Genomic DNA, 21,667 nt, shown 5'->3' on the forward strand with positions numbered 1-21,667 from the left:
TATGCACGAACCACCTTCGTCTAAGTGCCTTAAGGATGGAACCTTTCCCCCTATTCTTCGACATGGAAGTAGAGGAGTTGGAAGATGATGGTGGCATTTAACTTTCGTTCATCCCAACCAATTCTCCTATCTAGGGTATCGACATCGATTTGATATATGGATTTCCAAGTCTTAAGAATAGTGTTATTCTTCGTGAAAGCTATCTCATTATCAACACTCAAGTCAACTATTCGGATATTTCGGCACACATCTCTGTTTAATCATTATTCTTAGCCTAGGGGTATCATCATTGTAATTAAACTTGTTAACATGTGTATAGTGAGCGAAACATCGGTTTTCTACACTATTTGATATCGAAACATATACTAAGAAATGAAACAAAAAAGAAAAAGCCGGACGCTGTCCGTTTTACATCATGTCCTTTGCTACACCTATCATTAGCAAATTAGCATGTATCATATTCCCGTCGTTTTTCCTTGTATTACGAGGATCCGGAGTAAGTAAGCCAGAAAGAAATGCGTGAGGTAAGCCGCTCAACATAAAGAGGATCCGACGAGCCATCGACTTATTAGGTACCTCTCGGGTGTCCGGGATGATTGGTTAATGACATCTCATCCTCAACTCTGTCGTGGTTGGACGCAGTATCTGAGTTCGATGTGCTCTCTATCCGAACATCGACTCTTCTGTGGATTCCGTTTATATCCTTCATACCTTCGAAGTCCTCTTCTGATCCTCGGCCTTCTACGGTTGTTGTGTGATATGTGTTCATCAGCACGGCATCATTATGACTATGGTGGATGCCGGATCGTCCAACTTGGCTTCGATTCTTTGCGTATGAAAGAGAGACGTCGTGATCATTTGTCTCCTCGTCTCCTAGTCCGGCCTCTCGAGCGAGTTTAGTAATTAAGGTAGCCATAGACATTTCGATGTTGAGTTTCACCATATACGCGACGGGGTGGAATTGAACGAAGACGATTGGGTTCGGGTGGGACATTAAACAAATGAGCATGACCTTGATTGAAATACAAGTTAGCTTGGTACGGCTTTGAAGAACATTTTTCAGTTGCCACTTACATCCATAAGAATTGAGATAACCATAAGCTTATCGTTAAATTTAGCCAGAGGAGCGTACTTGACTAACCCATGCTGCTCAACAAGCCGCTTTTTAACTGATCGTGAGAAATAATAATTGAGGGCAGCGTCAACAAGAAGGATAAGACACTTGGAAATTCTATCCCAGTACTTGTTAATATCAACGTATCTTTAAGTATCATGTTAGTAATTTTCTCATAACAGGAGATTACAATGTACTCACAACTGGCTTACGGGAGGGACCAGGTGAGCTGGAATAAAAATGCAGAAAACTGCGATGTTGATTGCTGTGATAACGACGGCAGTCCCGTATTTGAGCTTCCATATAGTGTCTTGACGCTCTGCAATAACCGCAATTCGATTTATGATGATTTGCATCAGTAACTGGATTTCGAACACCCAGAACAACAATATAAAAAATAGAAGTGGTATACTGTGATGATAGCGATTTAGCTAAGTTGCAACAGTGCATGTTCGGGGAATCGTTAGGAGGTACTTACGTCGGGCTGTCTCCGAAATGTCCATCGATCCAAAGGTAACCAACAATAAGAATAGCTAAATTTGCTACGATCTCTCCCCAAAGCATGTAAATCTATAAGTATATTATGTTAGAATATCGGGAGAACAGAGGTGTTGGATGTGTGCGCCTCTAGAGTGGCATTGTCCAGAGTGGATCTGCCGCAATAGTTCGCAAATCGTGAAGCAGTTACTCACATATGTGCTGCGGAGGGGATTTCGATTTCGACGCGTTTGTTTTATGGCCTCCCAAACTGTCAATATACCAAAGCCTATCGAGAAGCCGGCGGCCAAGGAGGAAACTTGAATATCAGATTTGCTCGTCATGATTCTCACGTCCACAGAATTATCTTTTCTCGGCAGTGGTGGTGGCGCAGGTCTTTGGACTCTGCAAGTCGACGCACGAACACGTCAACGAAGGTGGCCGGCGGGGGTAGTGCTACAATTTTAATCAGTATTCACGGAGGGAACTAGGGGAAATATCATGTTTACCAAAATATTTAATGTAACTTGACGGGCGGGCTGAACCTCATAAGTCCCGGGGCAATGGGCCGGCCAATGCTTAGAACGTTCCGCCACCTTGGGTTAGTGGCTCGCTTGACACTTGAGTTTAGGTAGCGGAATGATGCCGGACATTACTTTTATGTGGCGGATTCCGTTTAGACCTGACCTGTTCGAGAGACTATTGTATCCCGAGGAGTTTAGTTGCTGATCGAGACCTTTATTTATTAATGGTTTACACTTAGTGCAGCCTGTCAAAATGTGGTACGATTAAAATACACAACTAGACGAGACTTAGATAGCTAGGTAGAATCGTAGGTACATAGTACTGTAGACTGCAAGGAACCCCTTATTTCCATTACCCTGTTTCAAGGTGAAAATGCGAAAGCTGTTAGCTTAATCTAGTTGGACGCCGGAATCTCAGATCGTAACTAATGTCATAGCTAACGCTATAAGAGACTAGCGGTCGGCTTTCGTAAGCGGCAAATTATAGGCTTGTGCAGACACTTAAGCCGCGTACATACTGTAGTTTCGAAACTGATGGCCCATCAGTGATGGGACCTCTAGTTCATGGTTCATGCGAGTGATGAAAGTGGATTCTTCGGTGCAAGGATCCCAGATGATCGGTATGCATAGGTAGTAATCAAAATCGGACCACACAAATATTTTCGAGGATCAAAAAAGAGAAAAACCATGACAATTATGTGTAACTAGTGTATTAAAGCTGTACATTACCCATTATTTGATATGCCTTTTTATTACTTGGCCTTATTACTTGGCCATGATGATATATGGCCGGAATTAGTAAAGTAGCGCGCAAGTCTTTGTTTGAATATATCAATATTTCGAAACTTAACACAACGGAACCCAGCTGACCGCGTAACTTCTTACTGGTAAGTATCAAGATGAGTTTCTAAAGACGATTCGAGAGTCTCGATTCGAGACAAACACTCCGTATAAGATCCACGTTAAGCTTTCAAAACGCTGCCCGATATTTATATAGAGACGACATAAGTGTGTGGACCTATGTGCCCAAGCGTCTCGCTCCGGAAACTCCTTGCTTCCGCTAACCCGGCTCGGCGCGAATTCGGCGCCCACTAAGATAGTTAAGCGGATACCTCGATGCAGGTACAAATTCTCCTATTCTTTACTGTTCGCGATTGATACCTAGGTATACTCTCCCCTATTGATTATATTGAAGAGGTAAAAGATCCACTATTGAATATTATTAATGTAACATTATGTCAGGTTAACATAGATGGCCTTGGTATTAATTGTAACGAATATATTGATATATCTAGGTACCATAGAAGAAATGCCCGTCCTTAACATAGTAGATACTAGTGGCAAAAGAAATATGGCCGATTGGAGACCCACAGCAATGACACTTGAGAGTCTGAGCTACATCTCGACCCACGAATAGTGCATATTGAACCCACAGGCTTTCAATAGTCCATGTCGTACATATACACGGTATTTATCATGCGTTTGCGACAGTAGTCTCGATCGTAAATATGGAGACTGTGTGAAAGATGTTTAATGTCAAAGACTTGATGGACTTGATAAAACATGTAAGTGGTTTGTAAAATAAGAATATCTTAAAGTCATCTGACGAATCTGACGAAGTGCGAACTTGACACATTTTGCAGCTTTATCACTAACACAAATTCTCTACCACGTGATTTGGTATGATTAACCTAGCCGAAAGGTAATAAGTGCTGTCATAAAAGCGGCAATATGTTTGAGAACGTGTTGAAAGTAATATCTGTAACGATTTAAACTCTTTCAAGGTTGGACATTTGCGCTCTTATTTGCTAGTTGAGTTGAACTTTAGTTTTTCGGGTACTTTCAAATATGATTCGTTAATACGTCCAGGTTAAATAAGTAGCAACGCTAGTTAACCGAAGGATCTTTTTGATTTTAGTTACTTCACGGTAGATATGGCGAAATCTATCTCTTATATTACGATGTTTGTTGCGTACGATAATGTAACTAGTAACCTTTTTTTTATTTAGGTAGGTAGGTAGGTATCTACCGGTACATGTCTCTCAGCTGAAAACCTTTAAAACTAAAGACAATAATTCTTTTTATAAGATATAAAATACGTCTATAGCAAAAAGTACCATATACTTTCTGTAAGAGACTTCCTCGGAGATAGCTACCGGTTATATTTCAAGCTCTGGGTGAATTATTGATTATAATGGCTTGGAGGTATGTTTCTCTATTGTTTCTTACATCATGTGACTGTAACAAGGTCGCTTAAAATAAAGGATCCGTCGATTCCTTCTAGAGCTGATCGCTCATATATACGCGCAGTTGATTACTAAGTAAGATTTGTGTACCAACGTTGCTTGCACCGTGATATATTTTATTTCATCTGTTCTTTAATAATATAAGTAATAAAACATCATAGGTATTTCCCCTCTTTAGGAATATGAAACTTGTAACAGGAAAAGTTTGCACCTGGGAATGATAACACAATTTAGTAAACTTCAAGTCAATCAAAACTTTGGATATATCATGTCCTGTAAAGACTATACATGTTTAACCCCCCACAAATGATGTATTTTGTCCACTGTTTCGAACTGAGTATTAAAACAATAACTTGGAGATAGTGTGCAGCCTTTTCACCTTAAAGACTGGGAAACTGAACACTTGGTTAAAGATGTAATAACCGGAACCGGAAGATATGTCAACAAACCGATAAAGTAAGAACAAAGACATAAGGTTATTGTTAAACACTATTCCTTAATAATATTTACCTATATAATATCTCTTTTGGCCATTAAGCCTAACTTAATTTTCACTCGGTAGCATGAACCTTTCCCAACGTCGCCGTCGTCGGCGGGCACGGAGGGTGCCCACAGATCGATTAGCTCCATTAAAGGCCTTTTTCGACTCGAGTAATAAGTTTCACTTCAGAGGGCTGCTTGGAAATGGAGGCCAAGGATCCATTTACAAAATCCAATATGTGGAACTAAATAAAAACAATTCTCTATCTCGGAGATTGGTGGTCAAAGTGGCGGATCCATTTAGAGGATCAGATGTTGAGGGAGTGACAAAAGAGAAAATGATTTTAGAGGTACTACATGATAATTATTAGAAAAGTGAAAATACTGACTTTATTCGGTATCGGTAGGCGTTGCGTTATTGTCAACATATTGTGAGCACGATAGATAGTCCAGATGATCCATTAGCATCTGCTCAATATCTCGGCTGGGCATGGATTTTTCTAGAGGAAATGGAGAATGGTACTCTAACTTCCTTTATGCAAAGGGCCAAAGGGGCGGGGTTTGCAAGTCTACCAAATCGTATGCTTTGGCGGATATTTCTCTGTAGTGAGTTTGCACACCATGCTACATTGGCTTGATAAACTACCTACCTTAGGTACCTATGCAATTAAGCTAATATCTACTTGATAGTGATTCGGGCTTGTATTGACATGGCATGGCCTTCAAGTTCATCAGATAGTGATGAGCAAACTATGCAATTTCTTGATGAACCAACAGGATTGGCACAGTATGTATATGTTTCTCGAGTCTCTGTTCGTCTTGTTGTCTCAGCTTCAAAATAAATTACCGGTTCATTTCGTTGCCAATACTCCAATGGTCGATTAGTAAGCTCACCTGGATTTCTAGTAATGATATACATGGTGGCAACCTCATGTTCGGACCACCCGCGGATGGCCTTGAGCACGCTGTTTCACCTATACTAAAGCTTTTAGATTTTGGCATTGCCCAAGTAATGTGAGTCTATGCCCATATAGTAAGGACGAAGTTTAAGTTGATGTTACTTACATTCCGCTCTTTTAAGTCATTCGCGTGACTTTGCTTCAGCTGCAACTGGAGAGCAACGGAATATAGAAGATATAGGAATAGTACGTGGTGGCTACTTTCAACTTATACTACCTCTTTATAGTTCATTTACTGATTCATGGTTAAATAGATGATGGCTGGCGTTCTAACCCTCCAAACTGACTGGAAGTATACGGGAGCAGAAATAGAAGTTGATTTAAGCAGGCTTGGTTATTCTTCTGTCGTACTATCGCCGGCCTCTGGTATATTCGGCAATCCCGAATATGATGAACCAGACCCGCTTCCGTACATTGATCGCGACATGCGCCTTATTATCGCGGCATGTATGGCGAGCAACCCTCAAGACCGTCCCGAGATTTTTGACCTTGAGCGATGGATTTATAGCGAGGTTAGTAACACGCAACCCGCATATTATGGTATTAATCCCGGTGGCGCAACATGGGAAAGCAACGAGACGATCTATAATATCGTGCAGCAATGCATATTTAATGCTCTTTAAGACGTATACTGAGAATATTTTATCAGGCTAGATATGCCTTTTTATCATCCCTATCCTTAACGTATATGGAGTACCACATGGCATGCGCCTCGTCATATTAGGTACCTACCTTTAAGGGGTAAGGCTAAGAGTTTGGTGCCCATTCATATACTATATTACCAACAACTAAAGCTCGCATTAATTATTGAAGATCATCTCGAAATAGGTAACTCTAGGATTTGACAGTGAAATAATGTAATAATTCGTGCGGAAATCATCGCTGAATAACTTATTCAAGTACTATTTACCTTCGAGGGCTTTATTCAACCCTTGATTGACCTGGTCAAGATTAAGCACATGGGTCCTCCAACCATCGTACATAAACCTGAGACCAAGAACGCCGCTCGCTATCAGTCAGAGTTTGACGATGCTTTTGGTCGAATATACACCAAACCGCGGATTGGCTTTGGCAGCGGTAGCAGCAGAAGCTCCACTTCATTGTTGATATCCCCCCGTAAATCCCTATCGTCTGAACACTCTCGATATCAAACCAGAACCTTTCAAGAAAGAAAGCGCTTAAGAAATCTCGGTTCACAATTTCCATCGGTCCACTGATCTCTATGACGCGGGACCTTCTTGACGGGACTTGTGCGCTAACTTTTATTCGGTGCGGTGTCACTCGGGGTCGGTTAGGGCCTACTCTGAACTGCCTCGACTCGGCCATCTGTATCAGTTTGTCTACTCCTCGATGGTCCCAGAAGACTACTTTTGCAGCTGAAGTACGATGTTGGTCGTTCGGAGGGTTTATGAACATCGAGTAGATTTTCCCTGTGCCTCTAAGAGAGTGGCAAAGCATCGTGGAATCGCACCCCGCTGGAAGATAAGTTATCCATACAGAACAATTTTGCTCTTCGGCAATTTCTTCCGAATAATTTCGCTTTGAAGCTCGGGAGCCATGGTAATTAGCCGACCAGTGATGTGATTGTTGTGGTAGAGATTGGTCATTGTCAGGAGACGCCATCTTTCTTGACTAGATATTGCTGTATTCGACGTTTGATTAGTAAGCTATGTGATACTAAAGAGTAACAAGAATAAATATGGGATATATCAGGAGTAGAAAGAAGCAGAGTGGAAAATCCAGACACTCGAGTACCTAGTGTAGCTATTTTTGATGGTATATTCAATAAGGTTTTTAGAACACTAAATGCCACTTACCAAAGGTTAACTGGGGTGGTCTTACTTTCCAAAAGATGATCCGGTTTACATAGGAAGATGGTTGAGATAGTGGGATTTAGAGAAAGAAAATATTGAGATCGTAGAGAAAGGTTTCATTTTATAAGTAGAAAAATGAGATCTTTTTGCAACATGTCGCTATTCGTGATATTAGATATCGACCAAGTAATTGTAAGTTAAATGAGTGAGTAGCAGTATATTGGAGTACTAATTAAATACCTAAGGTGCCTTTGTATGTGGAAATCTTTATCAATGGTCTACCTATGTTCTAATACTCATTTTAGCTATTATCTATACCAAGATCCCAGGGATTAAGAAATCAAGGAGACATTCACAGATCTAAGCTACTTAATACCTAGGTAGGTAGTAAGTAGTCTACTCAAATATCAAACCGGTATGCATCCAAAGCGGCTATCATGAAAACTTTAGAGTAACTTCCTTAAAACAGAATATGCGGGTTTTCTAAGTACCTAGGTAAACCTGTTGCCTTCCCGGACGTCTGTCTACCCACCCAATATATATTATCGTTGGTAACATGGGATGATAAACGCCATATAGATTAGGTACTTACGTGCTTCGCCATGCAGTAATAACTATGTCACGAGTCCTAGTCACTTGGCTATTCATAAGCAGGAAGATATGTAATAATATGCCTTGGCCTATGGCCTACCTAGGTCGACTATCCGAAAGGGGGCACAGAATTCGCATGTCACATGTCATAAAGAACCTTGTCATGCAATCAATTTGATTGTTAAAATCATCTTCCGACGTTTCAATTCAAAATATGATTCACTGCTAGTCAAAAGGAACCTACATCAGATCAATAAGCTAAATCAATCTATCGTGACTCGTGAGTTACTACTTTCTTACACCTATTTGTATGACGGTGACGGATCAAGGTGGCCAGTGCACCGATGGTTAAAGTGTATTTAATTGGAAGTTGACAAGGCCGATTTTACATCTTCCTCTCGGCATCCATGAAACCTCCCCTAGCATCCCTGGTCTTATTATCTTAGTACGATTAAGCCACACATACCCCCTGCCACTATCTGAGGGCCTCGAGCAAACAACCTAATCTGTATTTTGCACAGCCCCCATCCGTGTAGCACAATACATATATTATCAGGCTCTGGATACCTTCAAACTCCTCATCTCCCTTGCCTTCCATACACCGATTATCGCCATGTCCCCCCCTCGTACTCTCCGCGAATACACGACAGAGCCAGCTGTTCTTTTTAAACTTCCTGACGAGAAGCTTCTTAGGCTTATTCGCGATGAATTCGAAGATGAGCTCTGCCGGTTGAAGAGTGCGTACTCCGTCGGCGGTAGAAGGGAAGTCAACCTACTCCCGAACTCGCCATCTGCGATTTTATACGGAGAAGACTATGATGAAGTCAATCGTACGCTTGTTGGGGTGTTAACCTTGAAATGGATTTACAATGGAGAATACGATACCCTTGTTGCAAATCAAGCTGAAGCTCTTAAACTTTCTCGCCAATCGTTCGAATGGATACATAACTTCTATGCTGATTCAATTGCGAATCCGAATGAGTTATACGCTCTCATTACTTCCATAGTGGTGAATGATATAGGAAAGGATGAACAGCTCGCCTCCGATTACCAAAAGAAAACCGGAGAGAATATCGCCTCCATGAATCATGATATGATCCTCCTTAAGGCGGTTGAAGCTGGCGTCTTGCGTTGCTTAGATCGTCTTTCTGGAGAAGACAGGGCTGATATTATCCGCGGCATGGAATTGGGTGCAGAATTTAACTTTGGGCAACTTGCCCAGGCGGAGAACGCACCAGCTTGCCTGATTAGTCTTGAGAAGATGAAGGGCCACGCCCGTAGCTTTCGACTCCGATTTCAGGAGCAGCTGCTCGATATTGCGGGCGCAGCGGGCCACCTGGATTGGACTTGCGCAAAGAAACTAACCCAATCCAATTTCGATGCTTACCATACTGTATACGACGTTGGAATGGGTATAATCGAGGGTGGTTTAAGTCTACGCGCGGGATACGATATGGTTTTAGCGCGTCGCCTAAACTTACTTCATGAGAAGGGCTTTCGGCTGCTTGATCTCAATGTTGAAGATGATCGTGCTTTCGCTAGGCTCTTATGTATGAGCAGTGTTGCTGACCTGGCGACTGCTGAATTATACAGCCAAGTATGGTCGTCCCTTGAGGGGCAGGTCAGGAAATCTTTGCGAGAGCATCTCAACATCGACGGCTCTATATCTCAGCCAGCAGTTCAAGTCACGTATATACCGGCACTTATCACCCAAGCGGTTGATATTAGTGGCCCTTCGACCCCTGAGGAGAAGGGACGTGCGTTACGAAGTGCGCTCCACTACCTATGCAGAGTTATGTCTGCTCCTGATAAGCCTGATGGCCCGGTGAGTGTTATCGAACGGAATGTACTATCTATCATAAAAGGGGTCGTTCAAAGTCCGCAATTTCGTGAGGACCCTACTATCTTAGAGACTGCCCCCATACCCGAAAGCCTCGCAGCGATGACGGAATTACACGGACAATAGTGGGGAGATAATGTGTTTCTGATTAGATGCTGCACGAGAAACGGTTGGCTTTACGGCGTTATTCGGCTTGGGGTGACGTAGATATGGAGGAGATGATATCGCTATGAAGTAACGGACTGATTACACTTTATGCCATTACGACTCCCACGAGTTGAATATCCCGTTTAGATCTAGTATAACTTATCATGAAATTTAAATATAAACTTGCGGGTTTTCTAGTGTTGACTATTACAGCAATAGCAAGGTTTATGAAGGAGCACGATGAATTTACGGATGCCGAATTGCATTGGTCCGTTAAGTAGATAACGACAGTAAAATGGTGGAACAATAACTCCATATGCCGAAGTAGATAAGTTAAAAAACCATGGAGCGTATGGATACGGAAGTGTCATCTCTGTTTACAGTATACTGCAATTATTGTATTGGTAGAAGCGTATTGACGAACGATGTTGAGCTTGCACCGTCCTACCTTTAAATCTAATTTCCGTCTTCCTTACAGTTAAATATGCTTACCTGTTACTTTAGGTAGGTAGGTATTGCTTGCACCGTTCTATAGTTCAATAAGATCAAGAACCGAACTGAGGCACATAAGTGAGTAGTCATATTGATATTGTGAAATGGCATGTCATGCATTGCCACCAAAGCCTAATTTGATTAATCATTTTGTCAATATATAGGTAATATTATTGTCGACGTGGACTGCAAAGTCTTGAACCACTTGGACATCAACTCCAATTTCCCCGCGTTTACGAAAGCCTGATATCAATTCCCCTGTTCCAATCCGCTATCATTGTCAACATTTATGGCGCCATCTGTGGTAGAAAATTGGTAAAGACAGCGAATAACTAATTTATATTTGGCGCGTGTACTATGTTACCTTGGATCTCGACTTACATGGGAGGTAGCTTGTATTATTGGTATTTGGCCCCCAACGAATAAAGGGTAGTATTAACTATACTAGGCACCTAAGTAAGTGAACTGTCAGGCTGCTGTCGTATTATAGCCATCACAAGGTGGATCGTGTTGGTGCGGAAACAACTTCGTAGGCACCAACATACATACCTACCTTACTTACCTGTGTCATGAAAGCCTGCAGATTTGAGATTTGAAATGATACCTAGTTGTTAGAAAGTTCTAGCTAGGGTAGGCTTCGCACGAGATCAGTGACAACACCGTTTCGCATTTACCTCGCCAACCAGTTGAACAACCACAGATGTAAATTTAAAGTCACACATTCTACCTTGATACCTTAAATTTAAAACATCAAGAAATCCCTCTCACAATCTCATCTATCATTACTTTATTCTAGTCGCAACTAGATGGTCTACTCAGGGCCAAGACGAGAAATATGTACATCATAAATACGAACAACAACGGACAGCTATCACGACCTGCCTTAGGGGAGCAAGTACCTTTTGGTAGACTCTATGATGCCAGAACCGACCAATTTCTCTCTCAGTCCTTACTGAGAGGAGATGGCCAAATATTCCAGGCGTCATCTGCAGTTCCCACGGGTCAATTACCCGAAGTCAACGTTATCTTTGATGATTCCTATCAGGCCAAGTTCGATCTCATGAACATAGACCCTGACCTAGGTGCGAGTATTCTTGCCAAGCTCATAAAGCCGAAAGGAGCTAGCATGTATCTCGATGTCCCACAGCAAAGAGATGGTATGCTGCATGCCGCTATTCATCACAAAGTTATCTCAGCACGGGAGAAGTTCAATGTAATGCACCCTCGGAATCAAGCAGCTATAGACTGGGAGGCCTTGATCAACTTAGAGGCTACACATTTTGTCGTCGGAATCGAATGGGGTATCCAAAGCATTGTCTCAATACAACATGCAGTTAGCAGCTCTGCAGCCCACACGGTAGTTGAGGCTCAATTTCAGACCGAGATTTCCAATTTCAAATCAGCCATTGAAACCAATGCACCGATAGCTCCGGAGAGCTCCCTCCATGGTCCAGCAGATACAGATATGCCACTGGAAATCACAACATACAGCGACATAGCTGCTGAATGTGGTGTCGTGGTGGAAACTTTAGAGAAGGCACGCTCTGAACTGAGCCTTATTCCCATACGTATTGAAAAGGAATATTCCAATAGGGGTCGACCGATCACATATACTCTATTTCCAATTGGCGTTCTCGGAATGATCATGGAATACGAAGAAAGTCTTGGTGCAGCCATGACTCCTATCAGCTTGGAGACTGAGAATCACTTAGTTCACCTATTCGACGAGTTTTCTCGGTCTTATCAGAAACTCCACAAGAACTATGAATACATTTCACAGCATCAGAAGTATTGTTCCGAACGTCTTCGCAAGGAAGTAGAATCGAAGATATCCGAGCTAAAACGCGCGTTGCAGAGCTTCGAGCAAGAGTACGCGGAGGCTCTCGTAAGTATACGCAGTGGGAAGGACAAAGAAATTCTTCTCCAGAATCTACATGCCGCCTACACTCGCGATGAAACAGCACCCGCTATTCTAGCCAACACGACTGACCGACATGTCACCAAGATCAAATTTATACTTGAAGCTACTCGTATGGGTGCGACCTACACCAACACTGAAGACCCAATCATCGATTCCATAGGAAATAAGGAGGCCTACGTATTCTCGCTTAGCGATACGGCTTTGAACGATAGTAAGTCTTGGAATGACAATACAGCCCTATTCCAAGATTTATTGGGTCATCAAAACCCCGATACCCTCTATATCGTATCCGACGATGATGCAGTAGGACGTGTTTCACCTTCTGCGTATATCTCATATTACGAGAAAGGAGATTTGGTCTCTGAGGATGTTCTTGAGGAACAAAATTGGCTCGCGAAACAGTGCTTTGTTCAGTACACGGCGGAAACCCTTGATAGCCGGGATATACAGAGACCACTGAAAAGACGACTCATTACTATGCCTTGTCCAAGCCAAAGTTGCAGTCGAAGCCGCATCTGTGAATGGAAATGTTCTAAGTGCCGTACCCCTGTTGAGTTCGGGTTCACTGATAAGTACATATACTGCGATTGCGGACGCAGTTTGTATGAAAACTTCAGCTTCAAGTGTGATCACCCAAGTCATGGTGGGACATACGAAAAGTGCCAGTCTCAGTACGTTTTATCGCAGCTGAAGAATCTCGGAGACTCGGAAAATGTAAATATTCTGATTTTAGGCGAGACTGGTGTGGGAAAATCGACATTCATCAACGCCTTCGTCAATTACTTGACGTTCAAGACACTAGACGAAGCCAAAGCAGAAGAGGGACTCAATTGGGTTATACCATGCTCATTCTCCACACAGATCATGGACAGAAATCGAGCAGATGGAGCTATCGAGCAGATCAAAATCCAGGTCGGTACGAGGGATGATGAACATGATGGCAGTAAAGGAGCGTCAGCTACACAGCGAACCACCGTCTATCCTGTCACTATTGGCAACCGTACAATTCGACTAATTGACACACCTGGTATCGGGGATACACGGGGGATTCAGTACGACAAGAAGAACATGGCCGATATACTATCAACTTTAAGTAGTTATGATGACTTACACGGCATACTCATCCTGGTAAAGTCGAACAATGCGAGATTGACCGTCACCTTCAACTTTTGCATGAAAGAGCTGCTAACACATCTCCACCGCTCGGCGGCAAACAACATGGCGTTTGGCTTCACTAACACACGGATCTCAAACTACACTCCTGGTGATACATTTGGGCCGCTTAGCACTTTGATACAGAAGCACGCTGATATTGGTCTATCTCTGACAACTCATACAACCTATTGCTTCGACTCAGAGAGCTTCCGTTATCTTGCTGCATTCAAGAACGGGACTGTGATGGAGAATGAGGAAGACTTTCGACGTAGTTGGAAGCATTCGAGGATGGAGTCACTGCGCCTTGTTGATTATTTCAAGTCCAAGACCCCGCATAAAGTTCAAAGTACCATAAGTCTCAACGGCGCAAGACAGCTGATAGCGAGCTTGACTAAGCCAATGGCCGAGATTTCGGCGCTCATCAAGGCCAATATTGCTATGTCGGAAGATAAAATCAAGGAAAGTGCGTAACATTTGTTACTTGTCGGGTGGAAATTTTGTTACTCTTTTGGAATACCTTATTACTTCGTACCCCTTGTAATGTGAACGATTGGAAGTTTTAATTGAAATATTCGCTAACTCGAACTTGTACAGTGACGGACACCCGTGTCACGGGGGAAAAGCTTAGAGATCGGCTTCATATAGAGAAGATGCATCTACGCTCTAAACAACTCGATATGCCACGAACCGTCTGTAAGGACAAGGACTGCATCGAGCTCAGAGATGATGGGGGAGGCGTGGTTGTCACTGTATACAAGACACACTGCCATCCTGTCTGCTTTCTCAACGACGTTAAGATTGATCAAGTAGCTCATCCTAGTCTCATCGGGTGTGCCGCGTTTGGTGGCAGAAATTACTGTGCGAGATGCACCCATCACTGGCAATCGCACCTCCACGTCCTATTTGAACTAGAGGAATACATGGCTACGGTGACAGATACCGAAGTCGAACGACAGATCCAAGCAAACTCTGACGACGTAATACTAAGAGAAGCAGCAATTCAAGGCCTGAATAATCTCATCGCCGAATATAAGGAGGAGCATGCGACAGTTCAGAAGGCGTCCGCCAGGTTCGGTGTTTTCTTGAAGAAATATTCTATCACCGCCTACAATGATGCGACGCTCGAGTATCTGGACATGCTTATTAGGGATGAAGAAATGAAGGTCCAGGTCGGTGGAAGCAGAAAGCGCCTCAATGATCTATTGGACGATCGCCGGTCGCATGAGGAGCTCGTGGACATCCTAACGCGCAATATGGACAACAAGTACCAATTGCAGTATCAAGTCCTTAATGAAGCCGGCGTGGAGAATCTTGTCTCTCAGCTGTACGATTTAAAGCATTTCGGCAAAAACCTTGAGACGATCAGAAATACCATCTCAACAGCGCATCAAGCCACGAACCGAGAACGCCCATTCCGGGTAAATCGGGGATGGACGTCTATGATATCTAGACATGCACGTAGGGCTACCGGGGACCGCCATAATATGACGATGGCCCCACAGGCACTAGCATCACCGCCAAAGAATCGACGCAAGCCCGGGTCGACAGTCAAAAGGTTCTTTGAGGGCCTACCGTCTTGGCCTCGTGGGCGCCATTAAGTGCGGAGGCCGTATTCAGAGGATCGATAAACTAAAGGAGCACTAAATTCATAACTTGCTGCAGGAAGAGTCAGTTTATGCATTGTTCAATGAGATCTTAACTGAAGAGATAAATTCTGGGAAGTTGTAGTAATACCATCAGATCAGTTATCGCAAATTGTTTACTTGATTCATCAAGCGAGGGGTTAGCCTACTATGGTGGACGGTTAGGACATTTGTGCCAAAATCAGGAAAATAGGTCGGGGCTTTCCAAAAAGGGTAATATAGCAAGTGCATAATATATTATGCGGGGTATATACAAAATAAAATATAAAAGATTAATTTTAATCTTTAATTACTTTATACACATAATACATTTAAATAACTTTATAATAACAACAATTTAAACATTATAATTGGTATTATTTTATAGTTTTAATTAATGCGAAAATAATGATTTAAATTACATTTAAATCGGCTTTTTAACTATTATATTATAATAAAATCAAATAGCGTTTGTTTAAAAAAGCAAACACGTAATACCCTTTAAAAATACCTTGATAAAATCATTTTAAATAAACTCTAAATATTTTAATAACAATATAATATTTAATATATATTGCATAAACATGCAATTTAATCCATTATTTTTACATTAATTAAAATTATAAAATAATACCAATTATAACGTTTAAATTATTGTTTTTAAAAAGTTATTTAAATATATTATATATATAAATATATAAAACAATTAAATAAAATCTTTTAATTTAATTGGTTAAATTTAAAAATTAATAATAAAAATGGCCCGGATAATAAAACTTATATAATTATATATATATAATTACATAACCTTTTAATACTTTTATTAATTTTAAGTTAAATTATATACAATTTAAATTATAAATTTTATTATTTTTTAATTAAAATAGCAATATTTTTTAAAAAATATTTAAATAAATATTCGTAAAGCTATTATGGTATAAAGTTAAAAAAAGATATGTATTACCTTAAGTAATTATGTATATAGGGTAAATAATCGAGTTTATACTGTACCCCTAGCGTTACTATTACCGTATTAGACATAGTGTTACCGACTTTTTCGATTTTGGCACAAATGTCTTAACCGTCCACCATACCTACTCAAGTACCTTGTAGATAGGAACTCTTAAGAAAGACTGAAATATGAGACGCTAAGTTACATGAAGTTGTCGGCGTCTAAGAGAATTATTGAGATCACCTTACCAAGTTAGGTACCTACCTAAATAAACAAGCAGCTGATTACTACCTCCTAAGGAGGGACCTAGGTTAGGTACCTCCTTGCAATACAAACAGCCAACCCACTTGAAGCCCCGCTATGTTCCCCATTCAACTCAATAAAAAGGGGTAGTTACCGTATTTGTGTTGTACTTTACAACTGGACATTTAGAAGAAGCCGAATAAGGGGAAAGCTCAGGTTGGAAAATGGCAGAAGCAAGTATTTCTTTTAACACGACCAAGGCCAATGCTCAGAAAGCTGTCCTCTCTCCACCGGATTGGCTTAGAATCTGGAGGAAGCATTTCCACGGTCAGCGATGGGGTTTTGTCGCTTTCCGCGCCGCCTGCTTTGGCGGCGATAATGACAACGATCGCTGGACTAGGTTTCAGGAACAGTTTAAACGAATCATCGAAATACCTTTTGCACGTGCTGTTACCCAAGCGCAAGAAGAAGGTGTTTCACTCCCGGACGATTTCGACGAGGCTAGAGCCAAATTTGAGATTCAATGGGTAGAAGTTGTTCCCGTTAACGGTGAGACTCTTACCATGATTGCCGATGCGGATTCACTCCGAGCCAAGTACGCCGCTCTGAGACCTAATTTAGATCCTGGGCTGTGTTGGGACGTTTTCCTCTGCGCGTCACCTGAGGCAGTCGAGTCTTTCGAGAATGAGGCGTCAACTACCGATGAGACGAGTAGTTTTTGGAGAGACCGGGCGCCGTTCCTCTTAGCAGTCTCAGCTCACAGTGATTCCGGGCTAGAGGAGGATCACGAAGAGACTGCATGGTTCAAGCCTGTTTTTAAGATTGCAGCTGAGGTGCTGGTAGAGTCACTATTCACCATACTTAATATAGGGACACCGCTGCGACGTATTACGCGGAGTGTTCTTCAAGCGACCGAACTTGATCAATCGGTCGAACAACGTCAGCAACAGTCGGTGGAGGAGATTAGAAAGTTAGATGAGATCTGGTGGTCGATGCATCCGTCACCTGCGCGACTAAGGATGAGGCGGAATATTGGATCGATACAGTAACAATATGCAGAAACGTTAACCGTTATTCGTTCGCACCATCGCAATCATAAAATCTGTAAATTATACCTCGAAATGGCCTTTGCAGGAGGTGATGGTTTAGGTACCTTAGCTAAGTCTTTGATTGTGGGTTCTATAACCTCTTTCTAGGCGTTCATAGGGATATATCTTTTCTCGAAATCTTTTCGACTTGAGGGCTAGTCGAAAGTTGAAGAAAGCAATTTCGGGTGAAAGTAGGAGTTCCTTAGGTACTCGATCGATATTAAAAAATCCATGTGCGAACACAGTTGCCTCAATCAGGTTATACTACGGTCGGTCTATGGCGAAATCGGGTGATGGATTGCATACATACCTCTAGGTAGTTTACCGGGATTTTCTTCACCCCTTTGTGTCAAAGTCATCCTTCTCGCAGTTATCAAATATGGGAAATTATGAGTCACAGCTAGAGCAATATGCGCACCTAATGTTAAGATCGCAAAGTTTATCCTTACTTGGTAAGTAAGGTATCTATCGTCATCATGCTATGAAGCAATACATAATTAAAATAAAGGGCATGTAACAGAATTGGCGAGATGCTATACGTGCGTTCAGTTGCCGAGAGCCTCATGGCAAAAGTCTCCTAGTAAGCGACGCACGATGTACACACCAACTCATACGCGAGTTACCGATGATGCTACATGTGGTGCTATCTCCGCTGTTTGGTTCAATTATATCCCGGTTAGAAGCTACGGTACCAATAATTTTCAAGTAGGATTCCATGCAGGTCTTTATGTATGGTAGTCTTCCCACCAACGCTCCTGTCAGAAAGGTTTCCCCGTCCCCATCTATAGTTGTCTAGATGTTGGTACTGCCTTAACTTATAATCCGCGTATTCTTATTTACGATGGGATGTATCGTATACTAAAACTACCTCTTAAGGATGTTTGGGACGCAAGTCTTTCGAACTAAGATTGAGTGCACTTGAAAGGAAACTGGGGAATAAAATTGCACTGGAATACGTTCAAGTTAATAATCCAAACCAGGCCTTTTCTATTCGACATCATGTCGGTATAAGGAGTGTCGTACTTAGAACATAAACTGTAACTCACTAATAACTGTTAAACTTCAGGTATTACCTATATATCAATATAAGGATTATCTTTAAAGTAAAGGTCCTATCAATATAGTTGGATATTTGGGTCATATCACTTTCATGCCGTACATTCGCTCGAACATGTCTTGGAAGTATTATATCGGTAGATGTCTTCTTGCTTCTTGTTTCGAGCGCCAGTTTATTTCGAAATTAAAACCAAACATATCTGGGACATGTTCTGCAAGAAAATATTAAGATGTCAGTAGTTTAGTTACAAGTTTCTAAGTTCTCTGATTATCAATAGGCTATGCATCGTATGGAACAAGAGTTGCATCGCATTCGCCAAGCCTGCCTATCGAACATGAAGATGACTTTATCCTAAATAACAAAACCATACACACTTCAATCGTACCACTGACGATCTAACTCAGCTTGCATTCATCGAATAAGGTTGATGATATGAGGAAAGGTATATATTATTCTCCAGGCAGCAGAAATCAACTGCGTTGCAAACGTTCCGCTGAAGAATGTAGTATGCGGCGGGCGGCGGGCGTCATGCTGAACTACGGGGTGAATTCCGATTGGTAACTCGTAATTCCCATCCAATAACATAAGTGTTAATCTATCTAACCGCTCCTGTTACTCCTTCGTGTGAGTCGCATTCGGGGAGCGAGTTCATGTTACGGACTATGTCTACCTTCTTTTACGCCATCAGTATTCTTTTACCCCCACGCCGGTTATCACGTCGTATATGGATCGGCAATACAAACCACAGCCTACTTCCTTACATGTTTTCTCCGGTGTATTTGGCTCTGTATAGTTATTGTTATAGTAGATTGCCGTTGTATGACTCCTAATCCAGCTGCCGTACCGTTCATCATCAACGACTGTATTCTGCACCTTCATCAGATAGCACGGTCGTAACTCGGACTAATTAAGAATGAGAAAGTACTGTAGGATAGGCTAAGGTATTACGCGACCGTATGAGGACTTATATTAGGGCTGAAAGCCGTAGCAAAATGATTTCTAAGGTGATCAATCACACTGACTTATTTTGTAACCTTCCTCCCAACGCGAACACTTTAAACCGTAGTCTATAGGAACTACGCTTGCATGTACTACTCGACACAATGCGTCCTCCGGTAGCACAGCAGACGGTCGCAGCCGATGCATCTCGATCCAGTAGTTTAATGGCTGGTAAGTGAGTTTTTGCTTGGATGGATGTTCAAAATACTACCTACCTAGGTACACAATAGGGTATCCTAAACTGCGAGACGAAAGGAGCTGTGGTATTAGCCAGTGACCATATTGTTTCCAGCCAGTTGTCCTGTTGCTAAGAAAATACAGCAAATCCTACCACATCCACGAAGCAGCATGACATTCTAGTCACCCCTCCTCGTGTCCGGATATCACTCGGAACTAGGATATGGTCGCGTCTACGCACATACGTAACCACGGTGGTCGATGAAACTGTCCAGAACCGTATTGACGCACGGTTCGAGAAACACGAAGAGTGGCTTGCCGCACGCCTTGACAATATACTTGAGAGCCGGAACAAGGCCGATCATCGTAACAGGCGAGACATATACGAGGCTGCATGGCGCGATGCAGCAAGCTCGAGTGCGCGGTTCGTCAACGAGAACTTTCCCGATGCGATGCCTTACTACGACAAATACGAGACTCTGCGACATGCTCTCGATGAGGCCCCGAAAGAGGGCATGGCCCTTGAATTTGGGGTCTATCAAGGCTCCACTCTCCGGAAAATTGCGGCCAGGCGGTCTGGTGGAGTCTACGGGTTCGACTCCTTTGAAGGTCTTCCAGAGGCTTGGCGTTGGGTGATCCGTCCCGGGGCCTTTGCCGTCGAAGCCCCACCTGAGGTGCCCGGCGCCGAATTAGTGGTCGGATGGTTCGACAAGACCTTAGCGCCCTTCCTTGCTGAGCATCCCGGACCCATCGCCCTGCTCCACATCGACAGCGACCTATACTCCTCAGCAGTGACTGTATTAGAGCACTGTGGACCACGTCTAGTGGCCGGGTCAATTGTAATATTCGACGAATATTTTAACTTCCCGGGTTGGGAACACGACGAACATCGTGCGTGGCAAGAATATGTCAATCGTACCGGGACGCGCTTCAGTTGGCTTGCTTATACTGCTGACAACGAGCAGGTAGTGGTCCGGATAGATGACCCAGGAACTAGGCCCTGATATCTGAGGTTTAGGAAAAGAACTTGGCCTGCCCGCCACTTATAACAATGAATGAATTGGTGGATATAACCTTCAGTTGAGGATAGGAGTTAATGCCCGAATTATACGCGGAATCATGAAGCCAACTTAAGATTAAGTGCCTAACTACCTTATGAATACCTAAACTAAAGTCTAGAAAGATTAATTCGAGACTTAACTAGTAATATACGCACCAGTTTATCTCACCTAGGTAGATATTCGTATTATTTAGTTGATGTCTAGTGGCCTTGCTCGACACCTATATAATAGCTTAGCTGATTTAGGTGTTACTACCTAGGGTCAACTACTTGATAATTTATAACATCCCTATCAACATATTTCTCTGCTAGGCTCACGAATGTGTTTGGCGGATGACGCAATCAATCACTAGGCCAGTCACTTTTTTAATCAACTTCTGCACCTACCCTTCGGCTTGTAAGAACGTAAGGTTAGAGGCTTGAGCGCGGGCAGCAATGAGATAAGCAAACATCACGATGGGAGATCTTGTATACAATCCACAGCGCTCACTTCTGAATAACAGTATAGTACTAAGTGCATATTGCAACTCTATGATAGTTTCGCATTATACATTTATGTACATACTATTACTAAGTAGATTTTTAAGGTACGCATATCATTCCTGGACCTCCATATGTGAGACCCCTATCTTCTACGTCAACTTTGCATCGATAGTACCGTTTAAAGGCACCGCACGCTGGGAGCTTGCTTCTACTGATTCCCCCCCAC

The 21,667-nt window shown here is 42.4% G+C and overlaps 7 protein-coding genes across 7 annotated transcripts; 5 read left to right on the plus strand and 2 right to left on the minus strand.

The window, feature by feature from the left end:
• Positions 1-568: 568 nt before the first annotated feature.
• On the minus strand, positions 569-1,935 carry F4817DRAFT_362398 (uncharacterized protein; the record flags this gene model as incomplete). The annotated part of the gene is made up of 5 exons (XM_049306527.1): positions 569-1,012; positions 1,075-1,261; positions 1,316-1,525; positions 1,593-1,684; positions 1,807-1,935. The coding sequence occupies 5 exons, from the start codon at positions 1,933-1,935 to the stop codon at positions 569-571; spliced, it is 1,062 nt and encodes a 353-aa protein (XP_049153999.1).
• A 2,989-nt stretch (positions 1,936-4,924) lies between these two features.
• On the plus strand, positions 4,925-6,423 carry F4817DRAFT_362399 (kinase-like domain-containing protein; the record flags this gene model as incomplete). Its single annotated transcript, XM_049306528.1, has 6 exons — positions 4,925-5,191; positions 5,249-5,447; positions 5,532-5,628; positions 5,748-5,855; positions 5,923-5,986; positions 6,055-6,423. 6 exons carry the CDS (start codon positions 4,925-4,927, stop codon positions 6,421-6,423), a joined length of 1,104 nt encoding a protein of 367 aa, XP_049154000.1.
• A 307-nt stretch (positions 6,424-6,730) lies between these two features.
• Positions 6,731-7,423, minus strand: F4817DRAFT_369596 (uncharacterized protein; the record flags this gene model as incomplete). The annotated part of the gene is made up of 1 exon (XM_049307369.1): positions 6,731-7,423. One exon carries the CDS (start codon positions 7,421-7,423, stop codon positions 6,752-6,754), a length of 672 nt encoding a protein of 223 aa, XP_049154001.1. The 3' UTR covers positions 6,731-6,751.
• A 1,185-nt stretch (positions 7,424-8,608) lies between these two features.
• F4817DRAFT_353418 (uncharacterized protein) lies at positions 8,609-10,405 on the plus strand. The gene has a single exon (XM_049305369.1). The coding sequence runs from the start codon at positions 8,819-8,821 to the stop codon at positions 10,169-10,171; it is 1,353 nt and encodes a 450-aa protein (XP_049154002.1). The 5' UTR covers positions 8,609-8,818; the 3' UTR covers positions 10,172-10,405.
• Positions 10,406-11,167: 762 nt separating this feature from the next.
• On the plus strand, positions 11,168-15,670 carry F4817DRAFT_353420 (uncharacterized protein). The gene is made up of 2 exons (XM_049305370.1): positions 11,168-14,223; positions 14,355-15,670. The coding sequence occupies exons 1-2, from the start codon at positions 11,520-11,522 to the stop codon at positions 15,356-15,358; spliced, it is 3,708 nt and encodes a 1,235-aa protein (XP_049154003.1). The 5' UTR covers positions 11,168-11,519; the 3' UTR covers positions 15,359-15,670.
• A 720-nt stretch (positions 15,671-16,390) lies between these two features.
• Positions 16,391-18,153, plus strand: F4817DRAFT_353421 (uncharacterized protein). Its single transcript, XM_049305371.1, has one exon. It carries the CDS (start codon positions 16,802-16,804, stop codon positions 17,624-17,626), a length of 825 nt encoding a protein of 274 aa, XP_049154004.1. The 5' UTR covers positions 16,391-16,801; the 3' UTR covers positions 17,627-18,153.
• Positions 18,154-19,392: 1,239 nt separating this feature from the next.
• On the plus strand, positions 19,393-21,243 carry F4817DRAFT_353423 (uncharacterized protein). Its single transcript, XM_049305372.1, has 2 exons — positions 19,393-19,892; positions 20,043-21,243. The coding sequence occupies exons 1-2, from the start codon at positions 19,826-19,828 to the stop codon at positions 20,900-20,902; spliced, it is 927 nt and encodes a 308-aa protein (XP_049154005.1). The 5' UTR covers positions 19,393-19,825; the 3' UTR covers positions 20,903-21,243.
• Positions 21,244-21,667: the final 424 nt, after the last annotated feature.

The sequence above is a fragment of the Daldinia loculata genome, assembly GCF_022478755.1.
Source record: "Daldinia loculata strain CBS 113971 unplaced genomic scaffold F4817scaffold_94, whole genome shotgun sequence".
Taxonomy (NCBI): domain Eukaryota; kingdom Fungi; phylum Ascomycota; class Sordariomycetes; order Xylariales; family Hypoxylaceae; genus Daldinia; species Daldinia loculata.